The sequence below is a fragment of the Malus sylvestris genome, chromosome 11 (assembly GCF_916048215.2).
Source record: "Malus sylvestris chromosome 11, drMalSylv7.2, whole genome shotgun sequence".
Taxonomy (NCBI): domain Eukaryota; kingdom Viridiplantae; phylum Streptophyta; class Magnoliopsida; order Rosales; family Rosaceae; genus Malus; species Malus sylvestris.
Window position 1 is genome coordinate 3,754,060 of NC_062270.1, and position 24,172 is coordinate 3,778,231.

At 33.8% G+C, this 24,172-nt stretch overlaps 2 protein-coding genes, 1 non-coding gene and 1 pseudogene across 25 annotated transcripts in view; 2 read left to right on the plus strand and 2 right to left on the minus strand.

The window, feature by feature from the left end:
- The window catches only part of LOC126591269 (uncharacterized), an 88,454-nt gene extending 64,427 nt beyond the window's left edge, over nucleotides 1–24,027 (minus strand). Inside the window, exons 1-13 of one of the 19 annotated variants that reach the window (XM_050256914.1) lie at nucleotides 23,522–24,014; nucleotides 22,857–22,981; nucleotides 22,474–22,510; nucleotides 22,372–22,388; nucleotides 21,043–21,847; nucleotides 20,829–20,920; nucleotides 19,395–19,424; nucleotides 18,549–18,648; nucleotides 16,338–16,417; nucleotides 14,894–16,135; nucleotides 9,908–9,993; nucleotides 9,611–9,709; nucleotides 8,598–9,271 (exon numbers count right to left, since the gene is read on the minus strand). In XM_050256914.1, coding sequence (XP_050112871.1) covers nucleotides 16,389–16,417; nucleotides 18,549–18,648; nucleotides 19,395–19,424; nucleotides 20,829–20,920; nucleotides 21,043–21,472 — 681 coding nt within the window. In that variant the 5' untranslated portion in view covers nucleotides 21,473–21,847; nucleotides 22,372–22,388; nucleotides 22,474–22,510; nucleotides 22,857–22,981; nucleotides 23,522–24,014 and the 3' untranslated portion in view covers nucleotides 8,598–9,271; nucleotides 9,611–9,709; nucleotides 9,908–9,993; nucleotides 14,894–16,135; nucleotides 16,338–16,388. Of the gene's footprint in view, nucleotides 1–8,597; nucleotides 9,272–9,610; nucleotides 9,994–11,307; nucleotides 16,136–16,337; nucleotides 16,418–18,548; nucleotides 18,649–19,394; nucleotides 19,425–19,537; nucleotides 21,848–22,371; nucleotides 22,389–22,473; nucleotides 22,511–22,856; nucleotides 22,982–23,521 lie in introns of those variants that run through there. The other 18 variants (XM_050256913.1, XM_050256912.1, XM_050256911.1 and 15 more) reach the window with 18 other exon arrangements.
- Nucleotides 1–24,172, plus strand: part of LOC126591275 (uncharacterized WD repeat-containing protein C2A9.03-like) — a 101,194-nt gene that overhangs the window by 53,561 nt on the left and 23,461 nt on the right. For 2 of the 5 annotated variants that reach the window (XR_007612323.1, XR_007612324.1), the window contains exons 1-10: nucleotides 1,185–1,616; nucleotides 2,913–3,063; nucleotides 3,258–3,425; nucleotides 3,647–3,733; nucleotides 3,976–4,110; nucleotides 4,186–4,296; nucleotides 4,733–4,815; nucleotides 4,905–5,010; nucleotides 5,133–5,219; nucleotides 5,297–5,765. Coding sequence is in view for 1 of the 5 variants with exons in the window: in XM_050256924.1 (XP_050112881.1) it covers nucleotides 1,453–1,616; nucleotides 2,913–3,063; nucleotides 3,258–3,425; nucleotides 3,647–3,733; nucleotides 3,976–4,110; nucleotides 4,186–4,296; nucleotides 4,733–4,815; nucleotides 4,905–5,010; nucleotides 5,133–5,219; nucleotides 5,297–5,710 (1,506 nt within the window). In the remaining 4 variants the exon portion in view is untranslated. Of the gene's footprint in view, nucleotides 1–1,184; nucleotides 1,617–2,276; nucleotides 2,304–2,912; nucleotides 3,064–3,257; nucleotides 3,426–3,646; nucleotides 3,734–3,975; nucleotides 4,111–4,185; nucleotides 4,297–4,732; nucleotides 4,816–4,904; nucleotides 5,011–5,132; nucleotides 5,220–5,296; nucleotides 5,974–24,172 lie in introns of those variants that run through there. The other 3 variants (XR_007612325.1, XM_050256924.1, XR_007612326.1) reach the window with 3 other exon arrangements.
- LOC126591288 (uncharacterized) overlaps nucleotides 1–24,172 on the plus strand; it is a 26,122-nt pseudogene continuing 1,950 nt past the window's right edge.
- LOC126591675 (small nucleolar RNA Z103) lies at nucleotides 15,553–15,655 on the minus strand. Its single transcript, XR_007612483.1, has one exon. It is a non-coding gene; the product is annotated as a small nucleolar RNA Z103 (small nucleolar RNA).

The window sequence follows — 24,172 nt, forward strand, 5'->3', positions numbered from 1 at the left end:
TACAATAACATGATCGGAGGTTTTGATCAAAACATGATCATATTAGAAAACCGGATTGACATTTTTGCCCCCGTTTTAACTGTTATTTATTTATAACAAAAAATAAATCTGCACTTACCTTTTTTCAGTAAAATGACCGATTTAGCCAGCGGGGTCTATCTGCTCCGAAAACCCTCATGTCGCTCTTACCCTGCAACAACGCCGCCTCCAGGCGCTCCTCCGCAAGTTTTTCCGAATCGCAATACGTCGGCCTTCGCCATGGACTTATCCCTCGAGACCTCACCTTCAAGTATTCAAGGGGAGCAACCCACTGCAAGATATTTTCATAGCTTTCGTTGTGGGGGCCCATCCTCCATCTCTTCAAAATTAACAAATTCCATCACTTGGGTCAGAATCAAGACATAAAGATGGTGGGAAATGGAAGAAACCCGAAGCAAAATTGGAAAATTTGGGTCTGCTACTTGAATGCCTCAGAGAAATTTAGTTGAATTTATCTGTGAAATTGTTGTTTTTTTTGTTCCTAATGTGCTATTGAAAGCTCTGGAGGCAGAGCACCCAATAATCGACTCCAATTTCCAGACGAACACAAGGTCATCTTCTCTGCAGGTTCTTCACTACCAGGTCAGAATCTATGCGTTACAATAATATACTATATATATATATATGTAAGTATGTATGTATACGTCTGCAAGTTTGTTTCTATGTTTCGCATCATCAGGTGTTTAAAGTTTTGAATTTCATGTTTTATTATTTGTACCACTGGGGTTCTTTGGTATCTGATTGGTTGATTATGTCTGTGAACTTTTTGGGTTTATTGGGTTTTTAGTTCTTGGTTGTTCCTTTTTGAATTTCTCTTCTAGCAATTAATGATGCTTGGTTATTTGATATTTGTAGAGAAGTGGGCTTAATTTGAAAAGAGTTTTATAGAAAGGAGAACGCGGAGTGCCGGGTGTCTGGAAGAGGCGGAAGAGCTCATCCTGTCAATGCCAGAAAAGCCTAATTGGGTACGGACACATGGTGACCTGAGGAGAGGGAACCTTGCGTTCAAGCACTTTACTGAACCGGAACCAATGTCTAGGAAATTAAGAATGAGCGTGTGAATAACATTATTCTTTTGATATATAAGAAGGAAATTTGGGTAGTACGGAATGGTAAAATGCTTGACCATCTAAATGTTTTTTTTTTCTTTTCTAAGCTACTTGGTACTACATTTTAGTGATGTTATTCTTCATTTATAAATGCGAGATTTTAGACTTGAATTTCATAAATATCGAATTCGATATTAATTTTACAACCACTTAATGTAAATGCATCTACAGTTCTATACACGACTTCTTCTATATTATTATAATAGTTTCAAACCGAATCCTCTATAAAAATTGTAAATATACCTTTCTATCAAAAGAAACAAAAATCCCTGGTACAGAATAGAAAATAGACGGTTGTTAAAAAATGCAGCCGATTAAGCGCATAAAAATACATCAAATACGATACAAATACGGTAGAAATACGAATACGCACACAACAAAGAAAGCCCGTCCTTTTCGTAAGGTTCTCTTCAACGTTACTCTCTTTCGGTTTCTCAATTTGGGATTTCCAGATCCGAACAACGAAAGGTGAAAGTTTCTTTTTTTCTGTTTAAATATTGTTCCTTTTTGTGTGAATTTCGATTCCCAATTGTGAATTTTAGGGTTTTTCTGATTGGTGTCTTCTCTCTTTTGATTATTCTGTAGTTGTTTTCCCCCAATTTACTTTTATTTTTATTTTTATATTTGATTGGGGGTAAGACCATCTCCAACCCTTGGGTTAAAAGCCAAATTTTTTAGCCCGAAAAATTTAGCTTTTAACCCAGAAACATCTTTTCTGCTTCAACCCTTCTACCCTAAAATTTTAGCCCGGAATTATTAAAGAATGAAATTAGCCTAAATTTTTTTCTTAAATCAATTTTTTTTTTTAAATATGTAGATTATTGTAAATTAATTTTATAAACATTTTAATCTAAAAATATTTAAATTCCGATAAACATTTCACATTTAGCCCGGGGGGAAAGCTTGGGGGTATTTGGCCCAGAGATAGCATTTGGCATTTAGCCTAAAATTTTAGTATGGGTTGGAGAGTGTTTGGGGGGGTAATTTGGCTTTTAGCCCAGAGTTGGAGATGGTCTAAGGGTAAATATTGTTCCAATTTACTTTCAGAATTTCACCTTTTGTTTTTATTTTATTTTAATAAGGGTATGTTATCAATGATGCCGCCAAAATTAATGTTTTAATTTTTAGGTGTTAAGAAGTAATTTGGTCACCCTGGTAAGTTTTGTAATTTTATATAAGGAGATCATTTTTGTTGGATGTGGCAAATTTGTATGTCTACAAGTGCCATTTTTGCATAGTCTGAGATACTAAGTGTTACACGATTCATGATATTGAATTTCCATACATGGTAACTCAGTAACATATGTTGTGTAGTCGAGCGCATGCATGACATAGTTGTTTTCATTCTCCCTTCTTGTTGTGATTCTTATTGTGTGAACATCGATATGGTTGTTATGGTTTTTCTGATTCTTTTCTTCTCAGCCTTATATTTTAATCAGGTTTTTGGAGTTTATTTTAGTTTCAAAATTTTTATTGGCTAATGCACGCGTTGATTAAACATATTCCTGAAACAAGTTGCTCCAAGCATGGAATATCATGAATTTCATTTGCATGTTTTATCTGATTATTCATTCATAGTTATAAGTAATGATACAACAACATGAGTAGTTGATTCCTTTTTTTTTTCTTTGTTATGTAATTATTTATTCATCAAGTTAGAAGGTCAACCTGTTCACATCTTGGTGTTTGCAATATATGTTGATCTATAGTGTTGATTTGTATGCTAATTCTTAAGTAACTGGCTTGAACTTTTGTTGGTGCTAGTTGTGGCATTGTTGGGAAGAATATGTCCCATTACGCTGGTTATGTGGAGGATGAATACGAAATGGAAGATGTAGACGATGATATGGATGATGAATTTCGCGGTAGAGAAATGGGCGGCTCAGATTCTGATGTTGATGAATATGACTACTCGGTTTGTGATATACTTGCATGTCTTACTAGATTTGTCAAATATTCACTGCTTTAAGAAACTATTTATGTATAACACAATTTTACGATATGTCTTTTATGCATTCAAATTATTCAAAGTTGGTAGGAGCATTTCACTTTTCATGTTAACTGTGGTTAGTTTTGTATAGCTGGGACTAATATGTGGATCTTGTGCAGAATAGTAAAGTAGCTGATACAACTGCTGCTCAAGCAGGAAAAGGAAAAGACATCCAAGGCATTCCTTGGGATAGACTTAGCATTACTAGAGAGAAATACCGACATACTAGGTTTGAACAATACAAGAATTATGAGAGTATTCCTAATTCTGGAGAAGGATCAGGGAAGGTAAATAACCACTGTTTTCCACTTTTTTTTTTATTTGTTATATACTTGATCGATGCTAGACGTGGCACAGAACCGAGTGCAATGACATTCTAGGATTCATACAGCCAACCCCACTTAGTGGGAAAAGGCTTTGTTGTTGTTGTATACTTGATCGATGCTGAAGTGTCAATTTGAACTGGGAAGAGTAACTTGATGTTGACTTTTTCCTCTTTGGTATACAGGATTGCAAAGATACAAAGAAAGGATCTGTATATTATGAGTTCAGACGAAGTACTAGATCAGTGAAATCAACCATTCTTCATTTTCAGGTGTGCTGGGTGCAAGCTTGCCTTATTACTTCTTGGCTATTTTCTGCATACACCACACTTAGTGGGATAAGGCTTTGTTGTTGTTGTTTGTAAATCTTTGGATGAAATTTTCTCAATCGCATATCATAGAACTGATAAGACTTATATTTACTGGCTTGACTTGTTACCTGGGGTGAGCTTTTGCTTGCAGTGCCCCTTACAATTGACAGACTCATATGGTTTATCTTTGCTTGGTAATGCAGTTGCGTAACCTGGTCTGGGCTACTTCCAAGCATGATGTCTACCTGATGTCACATTTTTCTGTCATTCATTGGTCTTCATTAAGTTGCACAAAGTCTGAGGTTCTCAATGTTTCTGGACATGTGGCACCATCGGAGGTAAGTGTTTTTAGATAACTTTTGTTCAATAACCAAGTCATTTTTGGGAACTGATCTTTCCATTCTTCCATGTAGAAACATTCTGGAAGTCTCTTGGAGGGATTTACGAGGACTCAAGTTAGTACTCTTGCTGTAAAAGATAAGTTGCTAGTTGCTGGAGGATTCCAGGGTGAACTTATTTGCAAGGTGAGTTACAAATAATTGAATTAACTAAGTAAGCAAATAAATGAATGAGTATTTATTGCACAGTTGCATACCTCTTGTGCTTATGGTGTCAACATGGCTTGGTTTGCACTTATCAGTTGTGACCTTGTACATGGTTCACCTGGACCGTAGGGGTGGTACCGGAACACACATGTTATTTATTCTTTGTTTTAGCTCTATGGGTGCTACTCCATTCCAGATGGATCTTCTGGATGACTTAACCTTCAAACTTCTGCTATCAGTGTCCATTATATGATTGACAAGACCTTTGATACACTTGACTACATTCTGTATATGGATTCTGTCATTCGGCTGTGTCCACAAGATCCCTTTTAGATTCATTTTTTTCCCTTTGAAGAACTAATAAAGAGAAAAGCTCAATGCTGACAGATTTATCTTATCTTTGACTGCTCTGCAGCATCTTGATCGGCCTGGAGTCAGCTTTTGTTCAAGGACAACTAATGCAATAACAAATGCTGTTGAGATTTATGATAGTCCTAGGTACTTTTTTTTCCTTCATGAGATCGGGACTTCTCATTTCCAAATTCCAATCATGAACCCAACTGATATAATCCCCTTGAATTTCGCAGCGGGGCAGTTCACTTTACAGCCTCTAATAATGACTGTGGAGTCAGAGACTTTGACGTGGAGAAATTTCAGCTTACTAAGCATTTCCGTTATCCTTGGCCTGTGAATGTGAGTCTACCTCATGTCATCCAATGCTGATTTTCATTGGGTCACATTTTACTTGTGATCACTTAATGCTTCTTTTAGTCAGTTTTACTTAACTTCGAGGCACCTCTATGCTTTGTTGGCAGCATACTTCTCTGAGTCCTGATGGTAAACTTCTTGTGATTGTTGGAGACAATCCGGAAGGGATGTTGGTAAACTCTCAAACTGGAAAGGTATGTATCTCAGACTTTGACAGACTTCCTGAGCTAGGAAAGGACGGTGTGCTGATTTGTATGAGTTTCTTTTGCAGACGGTGATGTCTTTAAGTGGGCACTTGGATTTCTCCTTCGCATCAGCATGGCATCCTGATGGTATGACCTTTGCTACTGGGAACCAGGACAAAACCTGCCGGATTTGGGATGTTCGAAACCTTTCCAAGTCAGTTGCTGTTTTGAAGGGGAACCTTGGAGCTATTCGGTCAATCCGGTATACTTCCGATGGTCAGTATATGATGATGGCAGAGCCAGCGGATTTTGTGCATGTCTATGATGTGAAAAGTGGGTATGAAAAGGAACAGGAGATTGATTTCTTTGGTGAGATATCTGGCATATCATTCAGTCCGGACACAGAGTCGCTTTTTATTGGAGTGTGGGATCGTACATACGGTAGTCTTCTTGAGTATGGCCGAAGCCGGAACTACTCTTACCCTGGTGTTAAGAAGTAATTTGGTTACCCTGGTTATGTTGTCGGATGTGGCAAGTTTTGTAATTTTATATAAGGTCATTTTTGTTGGATGTGGCAAAGTTTGTATGCATACAAGTGCGATTTTTGCATAGTCCCAAATACCAAGTGTTACACGATTCATGATATTGAATTTCCATGCATGGTAACTCAGCGACATATGTTGTGTAGTTGAGCGCATGCATGACATAGTTGGTTTTCCCGATTCTTTTCTTCTCTGCCGTATATTTTAATCAGGTTCCTGAAGTTTATTTTAGTTTCTAATTTTTATTGCCTAATGCACGTGTTAATTAAACATATTCCAGCAAACAAGTTGCTCCAAGCACGGAATATAATGAATTTCATTTGCATGCTTTATCTGATTATCCATTCATAGTTATAAGTTATGACACAACAGCATGAGTAGTTGATTCCGTTTTATATGGCGTCTATGGCAGAGACAGCAGGGACATCCATGTCAAAAAGTACTTTGTATATGGCGTCTATGGATTCTTTGAGTTGCCGTCGCGATGTTTTAGCAGATTCAGTATCTTGCATAAAAATAAGGCTTAAATGTTAAAATCGTCCTTGTGTTTTAATCATTAAGTCAATTTAGTCCATGTGTTTTCAATTTAGCCAATTTGGTCCTTGTGTTTTAGTCATTGGGTCAATTTAGTTCCTGTGTTTTCAATTTGGCCAATTTGGTCCTTGTGTTTATCTCCGTTAGCCAATTAAGGACATTTTATCCAATTTTCGAAAATAAAATTTATAAATTATTATAAACTTATTTATAAAATTATTTATTTGATTTAAAATATTTAAAAATGAACTAAAATTAAAAATAAAAAAAAATTCTCCTCCCAACTCTCCAACCTCCTCCCTAACATTAAAATAAATGGGTCTGATTTAATAATTCGGTGCTTATTTAATACAAGGCTTAAATGTCAAAATAGTCTATGTGTTATAGCCATATGACCAATTTAGTCTCCGTGTTTTTATTTGGCTAATTTAGTCATCATGTTTGTCCATGTTAGCCAATTAAGGACATTTCATTCAATCTCTTTTAAAAAATTCATAAGAAAAATTATATGAGATATAATTACCCTTTCTCTTTACAGAAAAATGAAAGTCAATGAGAAATAACACATATAAGAGATAAACTTCCAATCTGAAAAATGATTAAGGTTGTGACATAGAAGGGAGAGGGGGTAATGTTAGGGAGGAGGTCAGAGAGTTGGGAGGAGAATATATTTTTTTTAATTTTTAAATATTTTAAATCAAATAAATAATTTTATAAATAAGTTTATAATAATTTATAATATATTTTTTTCAAAAATTGGATAAAATGTCCTTAATTGGCTAACGGAGATAAACACAAGGACCAAATTGGCCAAATTGAAAACATAGGGACTAAATTGACTCAATGACTAAAACACAAGGACCATTTTAACATTTAAGCCTAAAAATAAGGAAAAAAAATTAGCACAAAAGGTGGATGGGGACAATACCTTGTGAAGGATAACATGACAGAGAGAATTGATGCAATGCAATGCAACCAATCTAATTTATAACTCTAGGCAGTGGCGAAGCCAGGATTTGTTAGGGGGAGGGGCGAACTTAAAGAGTGCAAGATTCAAAAAAATGACAACGATCAAATCCTTTTATAGTAATATCTTCCATGGTTTTATCAATATACATTACAATAGTTACCGACAACGTTTCATACCATAAAAATTTCGCATAAGAGGCTCATTATAATATCTTTATATTAATTAACTGTATAATGCAAAGAAAAAAAAATCTTAGATTCTTAGTCTTAGAGTTGAATATACTATATAACTAATAACTAATAAACCAATCAATACTAATAATCATATAAATTATTCAATAAACAAAAATTCAGTTAATCAATATCAATAATCAATTAATCTATAATATAAAAAAATCAATTTTTACCCTAAATAACAATTTCATTAATCAATAATTATAGAATTTCTTATCAATAATCCATAATTAATATTCATTAACCATGTTGATCAACTACTCTATGATTCTATATAAATTAAACAACATTTTGTATTAAATAATGAATTAGGGTTAGGGATAATATAAATTTAGAAATTAAAGATTTCATCTAAAAATTTGGAGAGAAGTGGCCAACCAAACCAAAGGATGGCGCATGGGCCCTGGAAGCTAGCAGCAGGGTGCAGGGAGGTGGCTTGAACTTTGGAAGCAGGGAAGGCTAACAGGATGTTGCGGCTAGCATTTGGGGAGCTGTTACTCTCCGATTGTTTTGAAATTGGAAAGAATAGGGTCTGGGATAGTGGTCTCCTTTAATTATTTAATTTTTTTTAACTCAATAACCTAAACCATGTCGTCCCACTGAAGGAGTTTTTAAATTTTTTTTTAACCAGTACCAAAACGACGTCGTTTTGGCCTGGTTTTCACAAAAATAAAAAAGGAACTTGCGTGCAGTAGAGCTGCACATGCCAGTGGCTGATCTAGGATTTTAAACTTAGGGGGTCCTAATAGTAAAAGTCAAAAAATTTATAGACAAAAATAATATTTAAATTTTAAATTATAGCACATTTCATTCATAGATCATACGCACAACAACATTACGAGCTATGAAATCCTAATTCAAGCGTCCATGATGAGATTTCATAGTCTGAAAATATTCCACGATAGCTTCATTACCAATACATGAAAAAATATTTTCTCAATGTAAACAACTAAGTTGTCATTCAACCATTGATCTCCTATTTTCTTATTTCTACAATACATTATTAATAAAAAAAAACACATACCAATTAACCAATAAACAAAATTCCAATAATCAAATGAGTATGCAAATATAAAACTATCAATAATAGACTATAAATCCCCATCAATATATTATAATTTAATTGAGATTAGATTAGAATACCAATAAACAAACTTGAATTTTGAGAATTTTGGGGAAATGGAGAATAGGTGAACATGTAAAAATGGGGGCATCGGGATGTTGAAAGTAGGATGGGACTATGGGGGACGTGTTGGGGGGCCTGGGGCGTTAAAACAGAAAAAGGACTAACGACAACATTTTGGCAATTGTTTTAATCTTTATGTTTTTTAAAAAATTAAAACAAATTTCCAAAACGAGCGTTTTGGGCCAGGGTTAAAAAAAGAACATCCCTTTCTTCTTCGTGCAGTCGTCTTCTTCGTGAAGACGCTGACGTTGCAGCTTGCACATGCCTTCTTCTTCCAGTACGAGGGGTCCCCGGAAAGTTTCAAGCAAAGAGTCAAGGTCATCGAAGGGTCCTGGGACCTCCCAGGTCCCTATATAAATCCGCCACTGTGCACAGCAACAATCAACCCAGAAAACACAGAACTTCATCACTTCCGACGGGACCGGAGGGGCGGAACCACCGCTCCTAGGCTTGATTTCCGGCGAGGGGAGGGGCAGACGCCACTCCTCGCGCCTATGTAGCTTCGCCACTGGAGACTCTAGGGTAGCAGCTCACCATCATAATGGCAGATTGGTATAGACAAGACCACGGGCTGCGAAGATGGCTTCGCCTGCATCCTAAGAAGAAACACAATCACATATCAGCTATACCTGCTATCAAAGATTCAAAGGCATCAATGTAAACCAGCATGTCACATGATAATGAAGGTAGTGCAATTTCGTGTATTGTTTTAAATTGAAATTTTAGCGAAAGTATCTTAAATGTGCTCACTTGTATTTAAGTTATTGAACATGCAGATTGAATAAAGAAATCTATCTAATTAACTGAGAGAAAGAGGATTGCATAAAAAAAAAACAGCTAAAAGCTTCTTCAACTATGAAGTTGCTTGACTAATACATCGTATTAATGAAAACTAAAATGGTGGAGTCTACAGTACATCGGCGACTCAACATTACCAAATTCTTGCAAGTCAGACCACTTCACCAAAAAGGTTGCTGACCGGCCTGATGGACATGCGTATTTGCTCCAGCCAAACTTGCAATAGCCAGAGCCCCCTTCCCAAGAAATGTAAAGATAAAATGAGGGAATAGTTTATGTCGGAGCTAGATAAACTCCAATGTTGGCTAACAAAGCAAAATCATAACTCCACTCATATTATTATGGATAATAGTGATGCTAAAACATTGAATCGCTATTGTTAGCCTTCCGAAACATAAATATTGTTAATGCGTAAGGAGGTCGGAGACGCTCACCGTCAATGATAACAGAACCAAGAACTTGAACTCGTTGACCATAGATACCCATGTAGGACAACTGGGGACTCTCACCCGAGAATGTTCTTCAACAAAAATAATATTTGAATAAGCTCGGCCATTAAACTCCAACCACAATTGAATGAACAAGCACCAAACAACATTTACATTATTTCAGCATCAAAGAACACATTCACTAGGCAAGTCCATGGTTTTCTCACCAAAACAATGGCGTAACGTTTTCTCCAAGATACTAACACTCAATTTCAATAATCACAAGTTTTTATATTTTACCGCTTGACATGCTTTATGTTTGAACTGAGCACTAATTTGAATTGAAGTTAGGGAAATTTTATTTAAACTCATCTAACATATTTATATACCCAATTTACTCTTTTAATTTATTTGATTTTTAACTAAACTATTAATATCTCTTTAAACTCAAATTTAATACCTAATATACCCTCATAAACCCAATTCAATATGTGGATTTATTTTTACTCCCATTAAATTTTTAACTCAAAAGTTGCCGGCTGTGCCACTTGACTACTGAATAGCTATCACCAAATAAGCTCATTGATTCTTCAACAGATGTAAGATTGAATCCGTGAATCCGTTATTCCACTGTAACTTCCTTCTTCCTCTTCCCCTCTTCATGTTGCCGACGAACACAGAAAAGTTAGAGAGAGAAAGATGGAGAGAGAAAGATAGGTAAAGGGAGATGGCGTTGGACTGGTCTTGCTCCCAAGTAAAAATGGCTTCCACGGAGGGTATAGTACCAATAACCAGGGCTTTTCTCGCTTCCTACTACGACACATACCAATTCCCCCCTCTCAAACGACATCGCTCGCCTCTCAGCCGAGATTCGATCCTTCACCGCCGACTTGCTCCGCCACTCTCCGGCGGCTCAAGGTCATCGTAATTTCAAAACCCTTTTGAAGATTTTACATATTTTTGCTAAAGTGATCAACTTTTTCCAATTTTTTGCTTGCAATCTAAAAAATTCAATATCTTGCATAGTGAATGAATCGAATGGGTTTAATTTTTAAGCGAGGAGAGATTGTTAGTCAGTGAATTGGATAGTGAACCTCCCCATAAAGTCGACAAAAACATGTGGAAGAATCAAGAGCATATGGAAGAGATACTATTTTTGCTTGAAAAACCCTAGGGGTGGGTTCAAAAAACCGAAAACCAAACCGAACCGAGGCCGAAAAAAACCGAACCGAAAAAACACCGAACTGAAACTGTCAAACCGAACCGAACCGAATCTGACCGGTTCGGTTTCGGTTGTTGAGGTTCGGAAACCGAACCGAACCGAACCGATATATATATATATATATATTTAATTATTTTTTTAAATATTATAAATAGTTTAGTCATACAATCATAACAAAACATACCTTGTTGCTAAGTTGGTTTCGGTGAACTTTTTCAAGCCCCAACACACGGGTTCGAACCTCTAGGATGTCTGAGATGTTTTTTAATTTTTTTTGGAGAACTTAACAAAACCCTTTAACCCTAGCCACTAGCAGCCATACCTTTTCAGATTGATGTTTCATTCCCTTCCTCTCTCTCTCGTTCCCTGCCTCTTCTCCTCCAGTGTAACCCTAACCCAGCGCAGCCGAGCCTCATCTCTCTCTCGCTCTGTCTCTCTCGTTCCCTGCCTCTTCTCCTCCAGTGTAACCCTAACCCACGACGGCGCGACCCTTTTCCCTTATCCCTCTCCTCTGTACTCTGGACCCTCTCTCCTTCCTTCCCAACTCCGCCGCTCTTCCGCTTCGTCTTTTTCCTTCACAGCGACCTGCAAGTTGCGTGTGTGGAAACCCTCATGGTTTGATCAAGAAGTACGGCCTCATGTGCTGCAGGCAGTGCTTCTGCAGCAATGCCAAGGAAATCGGCTTCATCAAGGTAAAGGCTTCGAGAACCCTTAGCTACTGATCGTGTTCTGATTCCGTTTACTGAGCTGAGATTACACCGTTTCCACAATGTAATTGGGTTTCATTTTTCGAACTTTTTGTTTGCAGTACCGTTAAGTGGCTGATATTCAAACATTCCAGGAGTCGATGATTTGGCCCAAGATAAGTACTAGTAGTAGTGGTTTCTGAGTTCTCATCAACTTTTAAGAAGATATTTTTGTTTTAGCTGATCTGCTGTTGAACTTGAATTGGTTGTCAGACTTAAGAATATTTGTTATTAATGAATTAAAGTTTGATTTATGTTCTCTTTTGTGTGGTTGTTTGTTGTTTCTCTTGTTCTTTTCTTGGTCATCTCGAGTTGCTTGCTTAGCATTCCTTGGTTCCGAAGAGATTTTTGCTTAACAATCTATCTATTATTGAACTTGAAACTGGCAGTAAGTGGTTATCCACATTCTATGTGTAGTGTTTGTTTTGAAAGTGATGTACCGTGTTCTTGCTATGTTCTTTAGGCTGTAGTTATGATGCAGACTAAAGTAGTTTAAGCGGATGGGAAGGCTTGAGGAAACACATGAGGATTTGACATATGATCACCCCTTGCACTTGCTTTAATTGCAGAGGAATTCATTGCTTTTATGGTTGCCACTACCAAAATTTAGTAATCTATCAACAGTGGCAAGATGATTGACATTACCATTTCATTTCTTATCAGATTAATTGGTTGAAATTTTAGATTATTTGGTTGAAATTTGAAATATATTTTAGATTGCATTGGTGAGGATTTGTAGTAGTGGCAAGATGATTGACATTACCATTTCTTCTTCTGTAGTATTTGCACCTCCTTCTGATGGTAAACTTTATAACCAAAGGGATGATGGACTTCCCATTGACATTAAATTACCTGTTAAGCACATCTTGATGGGTCTATCTTATGTTTATGCACTTCTATTTGCATTCTTGATGGGTCTATCTTATGTTGGGGTTGTTTTGCATTTGTTGGAGGAAAAAAAAAAAAAAAAAAAAACCGAAACCGAACCGAAAAAACCGAACCGAAAAAAATTTGGGCCGAACCGAACCGAACCGAAATTTCGGTTTGGTTTCGGTTTTGGCAAAAAACCGAACCGATTAGAACCGAACCCAGCCCTAAAAAACCCCATTGGCCTCAAACTGTAAGTCTAAGCTAAGTTAATGTACGGTTTAATTATATTGTTTGGGTTTATTGATAAATTTGAGTTTTATTATTAATTTTATTTTGTACTTAATAGTAATTATGCAATAGGATAAAATAGACAATTAACATTCAAAATTTTAAGTTGGGTGTAAAAAGAAGTTGTATAGGTTTAAATAAAATTTCCCTTGAAATTATTATACATTTAATTGAATCCCAAAAGTGAGATGTTTTAGCTGAGTAGATAAAATTGAAAAAAAAGAAAAGAATTAAGAAAAATTTAAAAATGAGAAGTGGGAAATGCTCGAAATTGAGCATACTATAATGAGTTTCCGAGAAAACACTAGATCCCCAAAATACCGTTGCCTACAATAACATAATCAGATGTTTTGTTCAACCAGATCCTCTCAGGATCTTTTTGATGAGGATCATAGAGATTCGTGAATCGTGTCTATTTATCGTACATAGTACAATTAATTTTTATCAAGTACTATTTGTGTTTAATTTTAAATAAAAATATTTAAAATGATTCTGAATTGATATTTTTGCCCATGTTTTAACTGTTATTTATTTATTTATTTATTTTTAACAAACAATATATCTACACTTACTTTTGGGTATTGATCAAATATAGCAAAAAATTAACCTTTAATTTTAAAAATGTCAGTTTTTATAAAAACTTTCAAATATATACAAAATCTCATTTAAGTAGACGCAAATACCCTCAAATTTAAAATGCAAATAAACTAAAAAATCAAAACCCTAGACTTAAGAAATGGTGGTGACCTGTATATAGTAGGAAACGGTAAAGACTTGTGCAGCCCTAAACAACGATGATTGTATTTTTTTGCATTGCTTCCCATCAACTTTTTCTCTTTGCTTTTGTCGATTCTACGTTTTCTCTTTGCTTTTGTTGTTTCTTCTTCAATTGAATATTTATTAAAGAATGAATTGTCAATAGTAACGCTATTTATCTCAATTTTCCTTTGGTATGAAGCAATCTCTTTGAAATCTGTGAGTCTTCGACTGTAATTGTTTCATATGTGCATTTCACTTACTGAGAATATTCTATGAAAGCAGTTCGTGCAATTATCTATTTCTATAATAACTTGTTTGTGCAAAGATTCATGTTTCCAGCTAATAATGTACATAACAAACCTCCATTTAATTGTAAAAGTTATGTCATGCCTATTAAAGATAATCAAATAGAACGTATTCATGTCTATTCGATTATACTGAAAAAAGCATGGAAAAGTTTTTACTATTCAATTATATTGAATAAGCCTGGAAAATTTTTGTCATGTCTTAATTAGGTAGATTAAAAGATGTAAAAAAAGCCTTTAGGGAACAAAGTCGACTATATTATATTTTTCCAACCTGGGGATTGTCCTTATTGCTGAGAATTTGAATGATGTACTAAGGTTTCTTTATTATTTATTGAAATAAAATTGAGAGACATTTTTGTTTTTCGTTTGGAAAATAAATGAAAATAAAAAGGAGAAAATTTTAGTGAGAGATTATAGCATAAGAAGTCTTTTAGTCAATAATTAGTTATTCACTAGAAATAGTGCCCGCGCGTTGCTGCGGGATTAGAAAATGTATGAGAAAATATGTTTCAAAAGGATAAAATAATATAGATATTTATAGAATGATCAAGTTTGAATGAAAGGTGCAGAACCATTTGTATAGAAAATGAGAACAAAGGGATTAAATTCAAATAGAGGAAGAGGTATTATGATGTTAGTAAACAGAAAATTGACCTATGTTTTAAAGAAAATTTTTGAGAGTCTAATATAAGTTCCTATATTTCCGTTGTTTTCCTTGTTCATTCACAAACCCAAAAAAAATCTTCTGTTTACTTTATCCAACCATTGAACTTTTATAGAGTCAATAAAGAACACTAACCTCAATTGGGAGCAAAAGAGTGCTCCACCATCACATGATTGAGTTTTATAAGGTCTTCCATGTTTACAAAACATTCATAACTAAATTTATTAAAGGCTCAACTTTGTACATGGAATAGAATGCTACACAGCAAATTAGAAACAACAGAAAAACAGAAACAAAAATGAGAAAAGGATACGGTTATGCACCCTTGGAAGAATGCAAATCGAGAACTGTAATTTTCTTTGGAGCCAAAAAGAATCAAATGGTCAAAAAGCCATGAAAAAAGTTGAAAACCCACAAAAAACCAAAATCTTATATGATTTTCCTCATACTAATCACACAACGAAAACTACAAATAACAAAACAGGAAAAAAATGAAAACGATATGGCAATGCATTGTTGGTAGGATCCATATTGATAATTGTAATTTTACTGTGGGGCGAAAATGATGAAATGGTCAATGGAAACATGATAGACAGATTGAAAAAGAAAAATTGAAGCCAAGGAAAATCTTGAAAATTCACACAAATCCAAAATCCTATAGGAGTGTGTAAATGGCAAAATTCAAACAGGTTGAATAAAAGCAACACTTGAAATAATTTAAACAATGACATTGTTAATCAAGAGTTAATTCATTAGTATTTTATCTGTAAAAGTGAAGTGAAACATGTAAAAAGATGGATCAGATATAGCTAGTTAGATGCCTCTTTGTAATATAGAGACAAAGTATGCTGAGTTATTTCAGCCTTCATCATTTGGAGAAATAATCATCACTTCCATCTTTTCTCTTCAGAGGAATTGGTTGCTACCAATTTATACACAAAAACTTTCTCCTTTTGACGTATTGTGAACACATGGCTAATTGGTTGGTTGTCTAATGAGAGGTTTGAGTTGGACATACAAAAGTATAGATGAAGATGTTCTGATTGAAGATATACTTTGTACATATGTCCCCCTTAACTCATCAATGGTCAAGCAAGGAATAAGCTATGTATTCAGATTAGGTAAAAACGAAGATCGTTTGTATATACATACATTGGTAGCAACGAATTCCTCTGAAGAGAAAGGTTAGTAAATATTGAATTTAAACGGGAATCAGCAAAGAAAAGAAAGTTAAGAAAAACATACCATTAAGTCATTCCATTGTAGTTGAGGATTTAGGCCATACCTAATAATCTTTGCTTTTATACTGTGCTTAACATATTTGTTGTAGCTGCAACTTGGTTGTTGAATTTGTCATGTGTCTTCTTTTCATTGAATCTGCGGAGGAAGAGGTTAACATCTCACTATACATTGAAAAAGCAATTGTAAAAACTTTGTTTATTAGAACATGTTTAATCTCTTTGAAAATGTTTGAATTCTTTTTTTAATTTAGGTAGAAAATTGGAAATGGATATATACTATATGTTTAAGGAAATATTAAAAAATAGGATAGGCAGATGGAATAGTTTTGAGGCTTTACCATAATTAAAATAAATGTGCAATTGCAGCATTTATTTCCTATGTAAGCAAACTAAAAACAGTAGTTCCAATGAAGGTAACCTGCATTTGGTTGAACAAAAGTGGGTAAGAATATTAATGTAGCAGTAAGAAAGTATTTAACAAAAGAAGGTGATCAAATGATAACTATATAAATTGCTCAATATGTACTCATGATTATAAACAAATTATTGTAAATTTTGTAACACGTCTTTAAATACTATATTTTTTGTATAATTGTTTAAATTGTTTTCTCCATTTCCTATCAATATTTTTAAACCTTTTCTTGATGTAACTTTAGATAATGCAACATATAATTGACCATGAGTAAAAACAGGTTCAGGAAGATATAATCCAACTTGTTTCAAAGATTGTCCTTGGCTTTTATTAATGGTCATTGCATAACATGGTCTAACTGGAAATTGGCGTCTTTTGAAAATAAAAGGCCATTTGCTTTCAGTTGCTGCAAGAGTGATTCTTGGAATGAAAACTTTGTGACCAATATTAGTTCCAGCAAGAATTTTAGCCTCAATAATTCTATCAAATAATTGTGTCACAATCAATCTAGTTCCATTGCATAAACCCAAAGATTGGTTTAAATTTCGTAATAACATAATTGGCATTCACACTTTTAAAATGAGATTGTGTGTAGGCAAACCGTTGAAATCAAGTTTGTTTAAAAATTCTGTAGGATACATTGTTTCAAGATTTTCAAAATTTCCATTTGAAGAACACAAAGAATCATAACTTAAAAATGTATGATGTTCTCTAGGTAATAAATTAGTTATATAATCATTTACATCCGACACAGTTGTGTTTCGAGGTGTAATAATAGCTCGTTCTCTTAGATATACAAAATCGTCAAAAGAATTTTCAAAATTGGGAAAAGTTGCACAAAAGATTGCAGCAATTGGGTTTGTGGAAGAATGGATTATTAAATCTTTAGGTATTTCAATCACAGATGTATCAATGTCATTTGAATCATTTAGTGCATCTATGTTATCAATTTCTCCATCACCTACTTTTAAAATCCAATTTGCAAAATCTTTGATTTTTTGTTTTTCATCAATGCTTATATCATTTCTTAACAACCTCATATTTTCTTTTAAACGAAAAATTTTAAAATGTGGCCACAAATAAGAATTGTTTAAAGAAGCATTTATTATATCTTCTTTGTTTGCTCCAGGAATAACAGGTAATATTTGTCGAAAATCACCTCCTAATAAAAGGGGTTTACCACCAAATGGAACAATGTTATTCGGAGCATGTAAATGTGATAGAATATCAGAAAGTGATTTATCCAATGCTTCAAAACAATATTTATGATTCATAGGTGCCTCATCCCATATAATCAAATCAGTTTTTTCAATTAATGTGGCAAGATGAGTTTTTTTCTTTATTGGACAAATTGATGTATCAGTAATAACCAACGGAATTTTAAACCTAGAGTGAGCTGTTCTACCATTTGGTAATAATAATGATGCTATTCCTGATGATGCCACAGCTAAAACAATTTTGCCTTCAGATCTAAGCTTACTTATAATTGTATCCCATAAAAATGTTTTTCCAGTACCTCCATGGCCATAGACAAAAAATAATCCTTGTTTTCTTGTATTTACAGTATCTATAACAGTATCATATACATATTTTTGTTCTTCATTAAGTTGTGATTTCAATATTTCATGTTTTCTATATAATTCTTGACAATCATAATTTAATTCTTCTCTTAAAAGTTTATTTTTTATTTCTAGCATCTTTTTTTCATCAGGCATTGGCAAACAATGTTTTTGCAAAGAGCTAGATGCATTGTTAAAAAGTAATTCTAGCTCAAATAAGACAGAATTTTTTAGTTCATCTTCCGGAACAATCATATTAGGAATTGCAAAAGTTTTTTGCAGCTTGTATAAAATATCGTCATACATATTTTTCCAATGAGTATCAAAAAGAATTTCAGGATTTGCAACATCGCAAAACAAAACTATTGTAACAAATAATTGTCTTAACTGAGGAGATGATGCAACATGTGTAGCAGTTGATAAAGCATCTAACCATTCTTTATCATCACCTAATAATCCTAATGATTTACATGCAGCTTGATATGAAGAATGGAGAACACCATTAACAGTTTTGATATCATCAAAATTCAATGCACCTTTTTTCAAATTTAAAAGCATTCTTAAATAATATAACTCACCAGATGCAGGGTGCACATATGCTATCCTACCAATTGATCCTTTGCGTTTCCTTGGCTTCCAAAACTTCTGTCGTCCATCATATAAAAACTTGGATGGCATCTGAGCATAAGTTAGCAAGCGTGATTCATTATAAATTTTATTTGCTTCAAACCAAGCTGTTAACATAGTATGTTCAGAAGCTCTTTGATTAATAATTGATTCCAATGATTGATTACCACTGAAAACAATGTTTTGTTCTAATGGTAAATGGACAGGTAATCGCTCAACAGAAGGTTCTCTATAATGTATTGAATATTGGAACAATCTCCAAACAGCCTCATATGGTGATATGTATCTACAATTGAGATATGCTAATATTTCATCATTTGAATCTTCTTGAAGAAGTAACCGTGCTCTATCTGAACCTTTATTAATATATTTGAACAAATACTTTATAAGCATAGATTGACAACATGATTCAACATTTATATGAGCATTGTATCTCAAAAGTAGTTCTGCATTATAAGGAACAACAAAGCTATTATCAATTTTGATGCCATTTTTTATGAAAAATTTTGTATCATCGTCACAACGCTTATAAATTGGAAAACCATTAGGCTCAAATAGTGTTTCATTTTTATATGGTTTTGGAAAATTTTTTGAACACTTATTTTCTCGCATGCAAGGAGACTTTGAATTAATGTGACCACATGGACCATGAATCATAAATTGATTAACAATTTCATAAAGCTTTGGATTAACAATTTTATCCGGTATTTCAGCTGAAATAATAGAATCTATATCACATGAGGAATGACACTTGAAGTTTGATTTTAACCATATTAATATATGAGAATGAGGCAAACCTCTTTTTTGAAATTCAATCGTGCAAACATCTGTTTATAAGAAAAATAAAAGAAAACAAACAAACAGAGAAAAAAAATTATGTTAGGTCAGAGAAAAATAAATAAACATTAATAAAGGAAAAGAAGGACTCTTAGAGACTTACTTGCTTCAACTTCTCCAAAAGGTTTTCCAGATTTTATAAAGTGAAGCATATCATCGAGTTTCATTTTAAATACTCTGGAAATTATATCAGGCCTATCTTCAGGTTTGAATCCTGGTTTTTTCTGAAATTCTCTTATGATTTCTGGCCACTTTATATTGCATGTGAATGTTATGAATAAATCAGGATGTCCATATTCTCTGCAAATAGCCATTGCATCTTGATAATTATTAATCATATATCTAGGACTCCCTGTGTATGAAGCAGGCAATACAATTTTTTGTCCCAAATTGTTTGCATCATTATCACCCCTTGACATCGCATCATAAATTCCTTTGTAAACTTCACTTCTTAAATTTTTTTGGTTTTGCCTAATGTAATCTAACCTATCTTCTTCAAGTGTTGCATAAGAATCAACCAAATATTGTTGAAAAAGTCTCCCCCCTTTTAACAATGTTGTTAAGCATGGTTCTCGTTCTTGAATTTGATACGCTATAAAAGCTCTCATGGGTATCCTTTGTCTTTTAGTCTCTGAACCCTTATAATTTTTGTTCCATTTTAAATCAGGTCTATAACCATCTTCACCGTATGGGAAAAGAAGAGGATATTGCAAAGACATAAATTTTGGATTTAATTTTGTAACACGCTTTAATCCTTCACTTTTAGACTCAATAATAATATCTCTATTAGAATCAGCAAGTCCTATATCACCAACTATCAGACCACTTATTTCATCACTTGTTGGTTGGTCATATTGTTTACCATCTGTTGTTTCTCTTGCTGATAATCTCATTTTCAAAGAAGTGAGTCTATTAGTTTCAAACTTATCTCTTGCTGTTCGAAAAAGCTTAACTAACTCATTTGACATATCAAACATCTTAATCAAACCTTCAACAATTTTTGGATCAAGCTTTCTATTATTTCCATCAGATTCAAAAGCCTTCAATCGATTTTGTACTTCATTGTATGTATCATAGACATATAATTGTGCAAATTTTGGACACTCATTGTCAGCAGGCAACAGAGATCCCATCAAATGGCAAACTTGACCACTAATTTTGAAAATATAAGGACCTGAACCATCATTAATTGAGTGATCAATTTTGGCTCCCATCGAAGTAAATGAAAACATAGAATTGTAAGCTCTAATATTTTCTCGAAATGATAAACTTTTTGGACCACCATTTGGATCAAGCAAAGATTCTAAAAAAGGCGGTGTTGGTTTTGGATTTGGAAAAGCAATTTTTCCTTGTTGACAACAAAGAGTGAAAATAGGTTCATCTTTTTTACATACTTGCTTAAGAGACTCTTTCAACCAAAAATAGGCACCGCAGTGACTACATTTATAATTCTTATCCCCAAAATCCACATAATCTTTTAAAACCCCTGCAAAAAAAATACACAGGAAAGAAAAGAAAGAAAACAGGACTTAGAAAAGATATGCAATAAACTAAATATAAATTTACACGATAACAGAAATATATTTTTATATAAATTAAAAAACATACCAGTTCTGCTTTTCTGGAAGAATGCTTGGCCCTTGTTCATAAGATTGTAATTTTGAGGATCAATCGTTTTTTCAGCCATGTTATCAGAATTATCCAACAAATTAATAGGTTTTTTACCTTTTCGATCAGAAGGCTGAACAATTTTTTCAACAGATGCAGTATGCTGCACTTTATCATAATTAGCATTTTTCAAATCGCATTGTACAACAGCTGATCCACTACTACTACACTGATGTTTAAAATATGGAGTTCGAAGAAATGTATCAATCTGAGATAAAACAGCGTTTTCATGATTTTCAAGATAACTGGTTCTACACACTTTTCTTGGCTGATGGTCACACTGAACCAAGACATTATATTCATTATCACTATTTGTTTGTTTTTTGTTGTTATCATCATTGACCAACGCATTTATAGATCTTTTAGACATGTTGAAAACAAATTGTTATGAGGAAAAGCGAAGAGCTGCAAAAAAGATGGGAAAAAAAAAGAAAAAAAAAGTGAAAAAAATATTAACACATAAATCACACAGCAAAAAAACATAACAAACATTAATTATGAACAAACCATCAAAATTAGGATTTCAATTTAAAGTTAAAGGAAATACCAAGTTTATTCATACTTTATAAAACAAAATCGAAACAAATACTTAAAATTTGATCTTAACAATTCCAAAATTTTAGCTCACTCACCTTTAGTACAGAAATCTTTCAAACACAAAGACAAAGACGCCAAAGCGTGAAAGCACAGTATTTTGAAACCCTCCTTTTTTTTCCAACTTGCAGAGTTGAAATTTTTCAAGCACCTGTATTTGTCAAGAGAAATCATCACATTATATCAATAAAAAAAATCATCGGTAACAAAATCGATACACATGAAAAAACAAACAGTGTACAAATAACAGTCAGGATGAAAATGTGCTTGGTGAACAGAAAGACAAAGAATGGTTCACGTGGCCACCCCAAAACAGGTTGAAAATTAAGCTTCACTATGAATGGAAAGATTAATAGATGATAATTAAGAAGGCCTGATACCCAAGCCAAAATCGGAGATATCCTTTGTAAACAAAAAGATTGAGCATTTCCACTAATTTTATTTTTGGGGGGGGGGGGGGGGTGGTGTTTGGGAAAGCTCATAAAAAGACATCAAATTTTATACTTATTGCATGCAAGGTATGCAACAGCTTCCCACCGCTTAAAATCACATAAATAAAGGGAATAGAATCAAGAAAAAAAGTTAATTACACAATAATTACACCTTCACTAAGATTAATAAATTAACCAAGGAAATAAATTATAAAAATGAAGACCATGAGAATAATTGGCTCACCTTTGTACTGTGATTTGCTGCCAAAAAACAAAAATAATGTCATATACATTAAGCCTGCCTAATTACTAAAAACAAAACATTTTGCGAGAAGTAAGAACATACCCAAACTTGTTTGCAAATAGATGAGAAAATTTTATACCTGAAACAAATGGGAAATTTATTAGGAAAGATAGATCAGCCCATATGTGTGTAATCTATATGCAAAAAACTACTTTCTTCATCAGCCAAGTCGTTTCACAAATAAATAAAAAAACAGAATCATATCTTGAACAATGCCAATTAATGATTTCCCATTTCCTTAAGCCCAACATGAAAGCCAATGAACTAATGAAAGATCGAAAAACAGAAACAAAAAACCTCAATTAAGCAATCAACTGGAATCAAATGGAGAACTGTTTAACAGACCTGGAAAACTACTATAAAAGGTTTGAAAATTACCCAGTAAGATTAAAAAAAAAAGATGAGATGGAGCGAGAATCACATACCAGCAACACGTTTAAATATGTAGGCTCCTCTGAGAGAGTATCAAGACTGACTGATGAGAGTGCAGAGAAACGAATGATTAAGAAATTAAAGCTCTAAGCTCAAATTTGGGGCTTCCACTTTCCAACTGGGCAAGAAATAACAGAGAAAACACAGAGAGAGTCAATCCACCAAAAATATTAATCAAATGGGTTTCTTCTAATTCAAATTTTGGACCACCCAAATTCCGATGATGCAATAACCCAAAATTCCAACAGATTGAAGCTCTCACAGGTTACAAATCATCAATAACCAGCAATAAAAAATTTGAAAACAGTAATAATGTAGCAAAAAGAAATTAAAGTTGCGAGCCATTCTCTAAATCTCAGGCAGCAATCCAAATCACCAATAATTTGCACATAATGATAAAATCTAATAGTACTCCAATTGTTTAAAACCCAAGTTCCAGAAATCATGAAAAATGTTACAACAGCAGATAACAAAGGGTCAAAAAAAAAAAAGAACAGCCACACCTTCTGAAATAAAAAACAAAACCAAAGAACACATTCACACCATCGGTCCAAACGATATCTAGAAAAGAAAAAAAAATTGACAGACAAAACGCATGTAAACATATCAAAAAAAAAAAAAAAAAAAACTGTAGACAGAAGGAAATCACAAAACTCACGAAAAAGGAATTGAAGACAGCAAAGCCAACTTTTTATACCAAGCAGTGACAACGACGGCACAGAGATGAATTTTTACAAACGAACCGTTCGGAGCGAGCAGAGAGAGATGAGAACATAAAGGTTGAAAAATTAGGGTTCGAGACCGTGCCTCACCACAGCAAAGCTAACTTTTTATACGAAGCAGCGACAGCGACCGGACAGAGGAAATTTTTATAAACCGATTGACCGGCGCGAGCGGACAGAGATGAGATTCAAAAGGGAGAAAAATTAGGGTTTGAGAGATAAAGAAAGCTAATCCCAAAATGGCTGAGAACGGCGACAACAATTTAGAAAAAAGGAAAGAGCATCCAAAGAAATCGAAACAGGAAAGGATCAACCCGTGGCCTTCGAGGGCAAGGCAGTCTTTTCACTGTGGAAAAGATGGCAAAAATTTGGCTTAACAAACAAATCGAGGGGTATTTTAGTCCGCGCACTGTCCGTGAACAGTAACGCGGTTTTGGGGTTTTAGTATAGGTATAATATCAATTGAGGGTACTTATATCTATTTAAGTGGAATTTTGAATATATTTGAAAGTTTTTATAAAAATTGATATTTTTTAAATTAATGGTTTCTAATACTTTTTTATTTTTAAGTAAAATGACGGATTTAG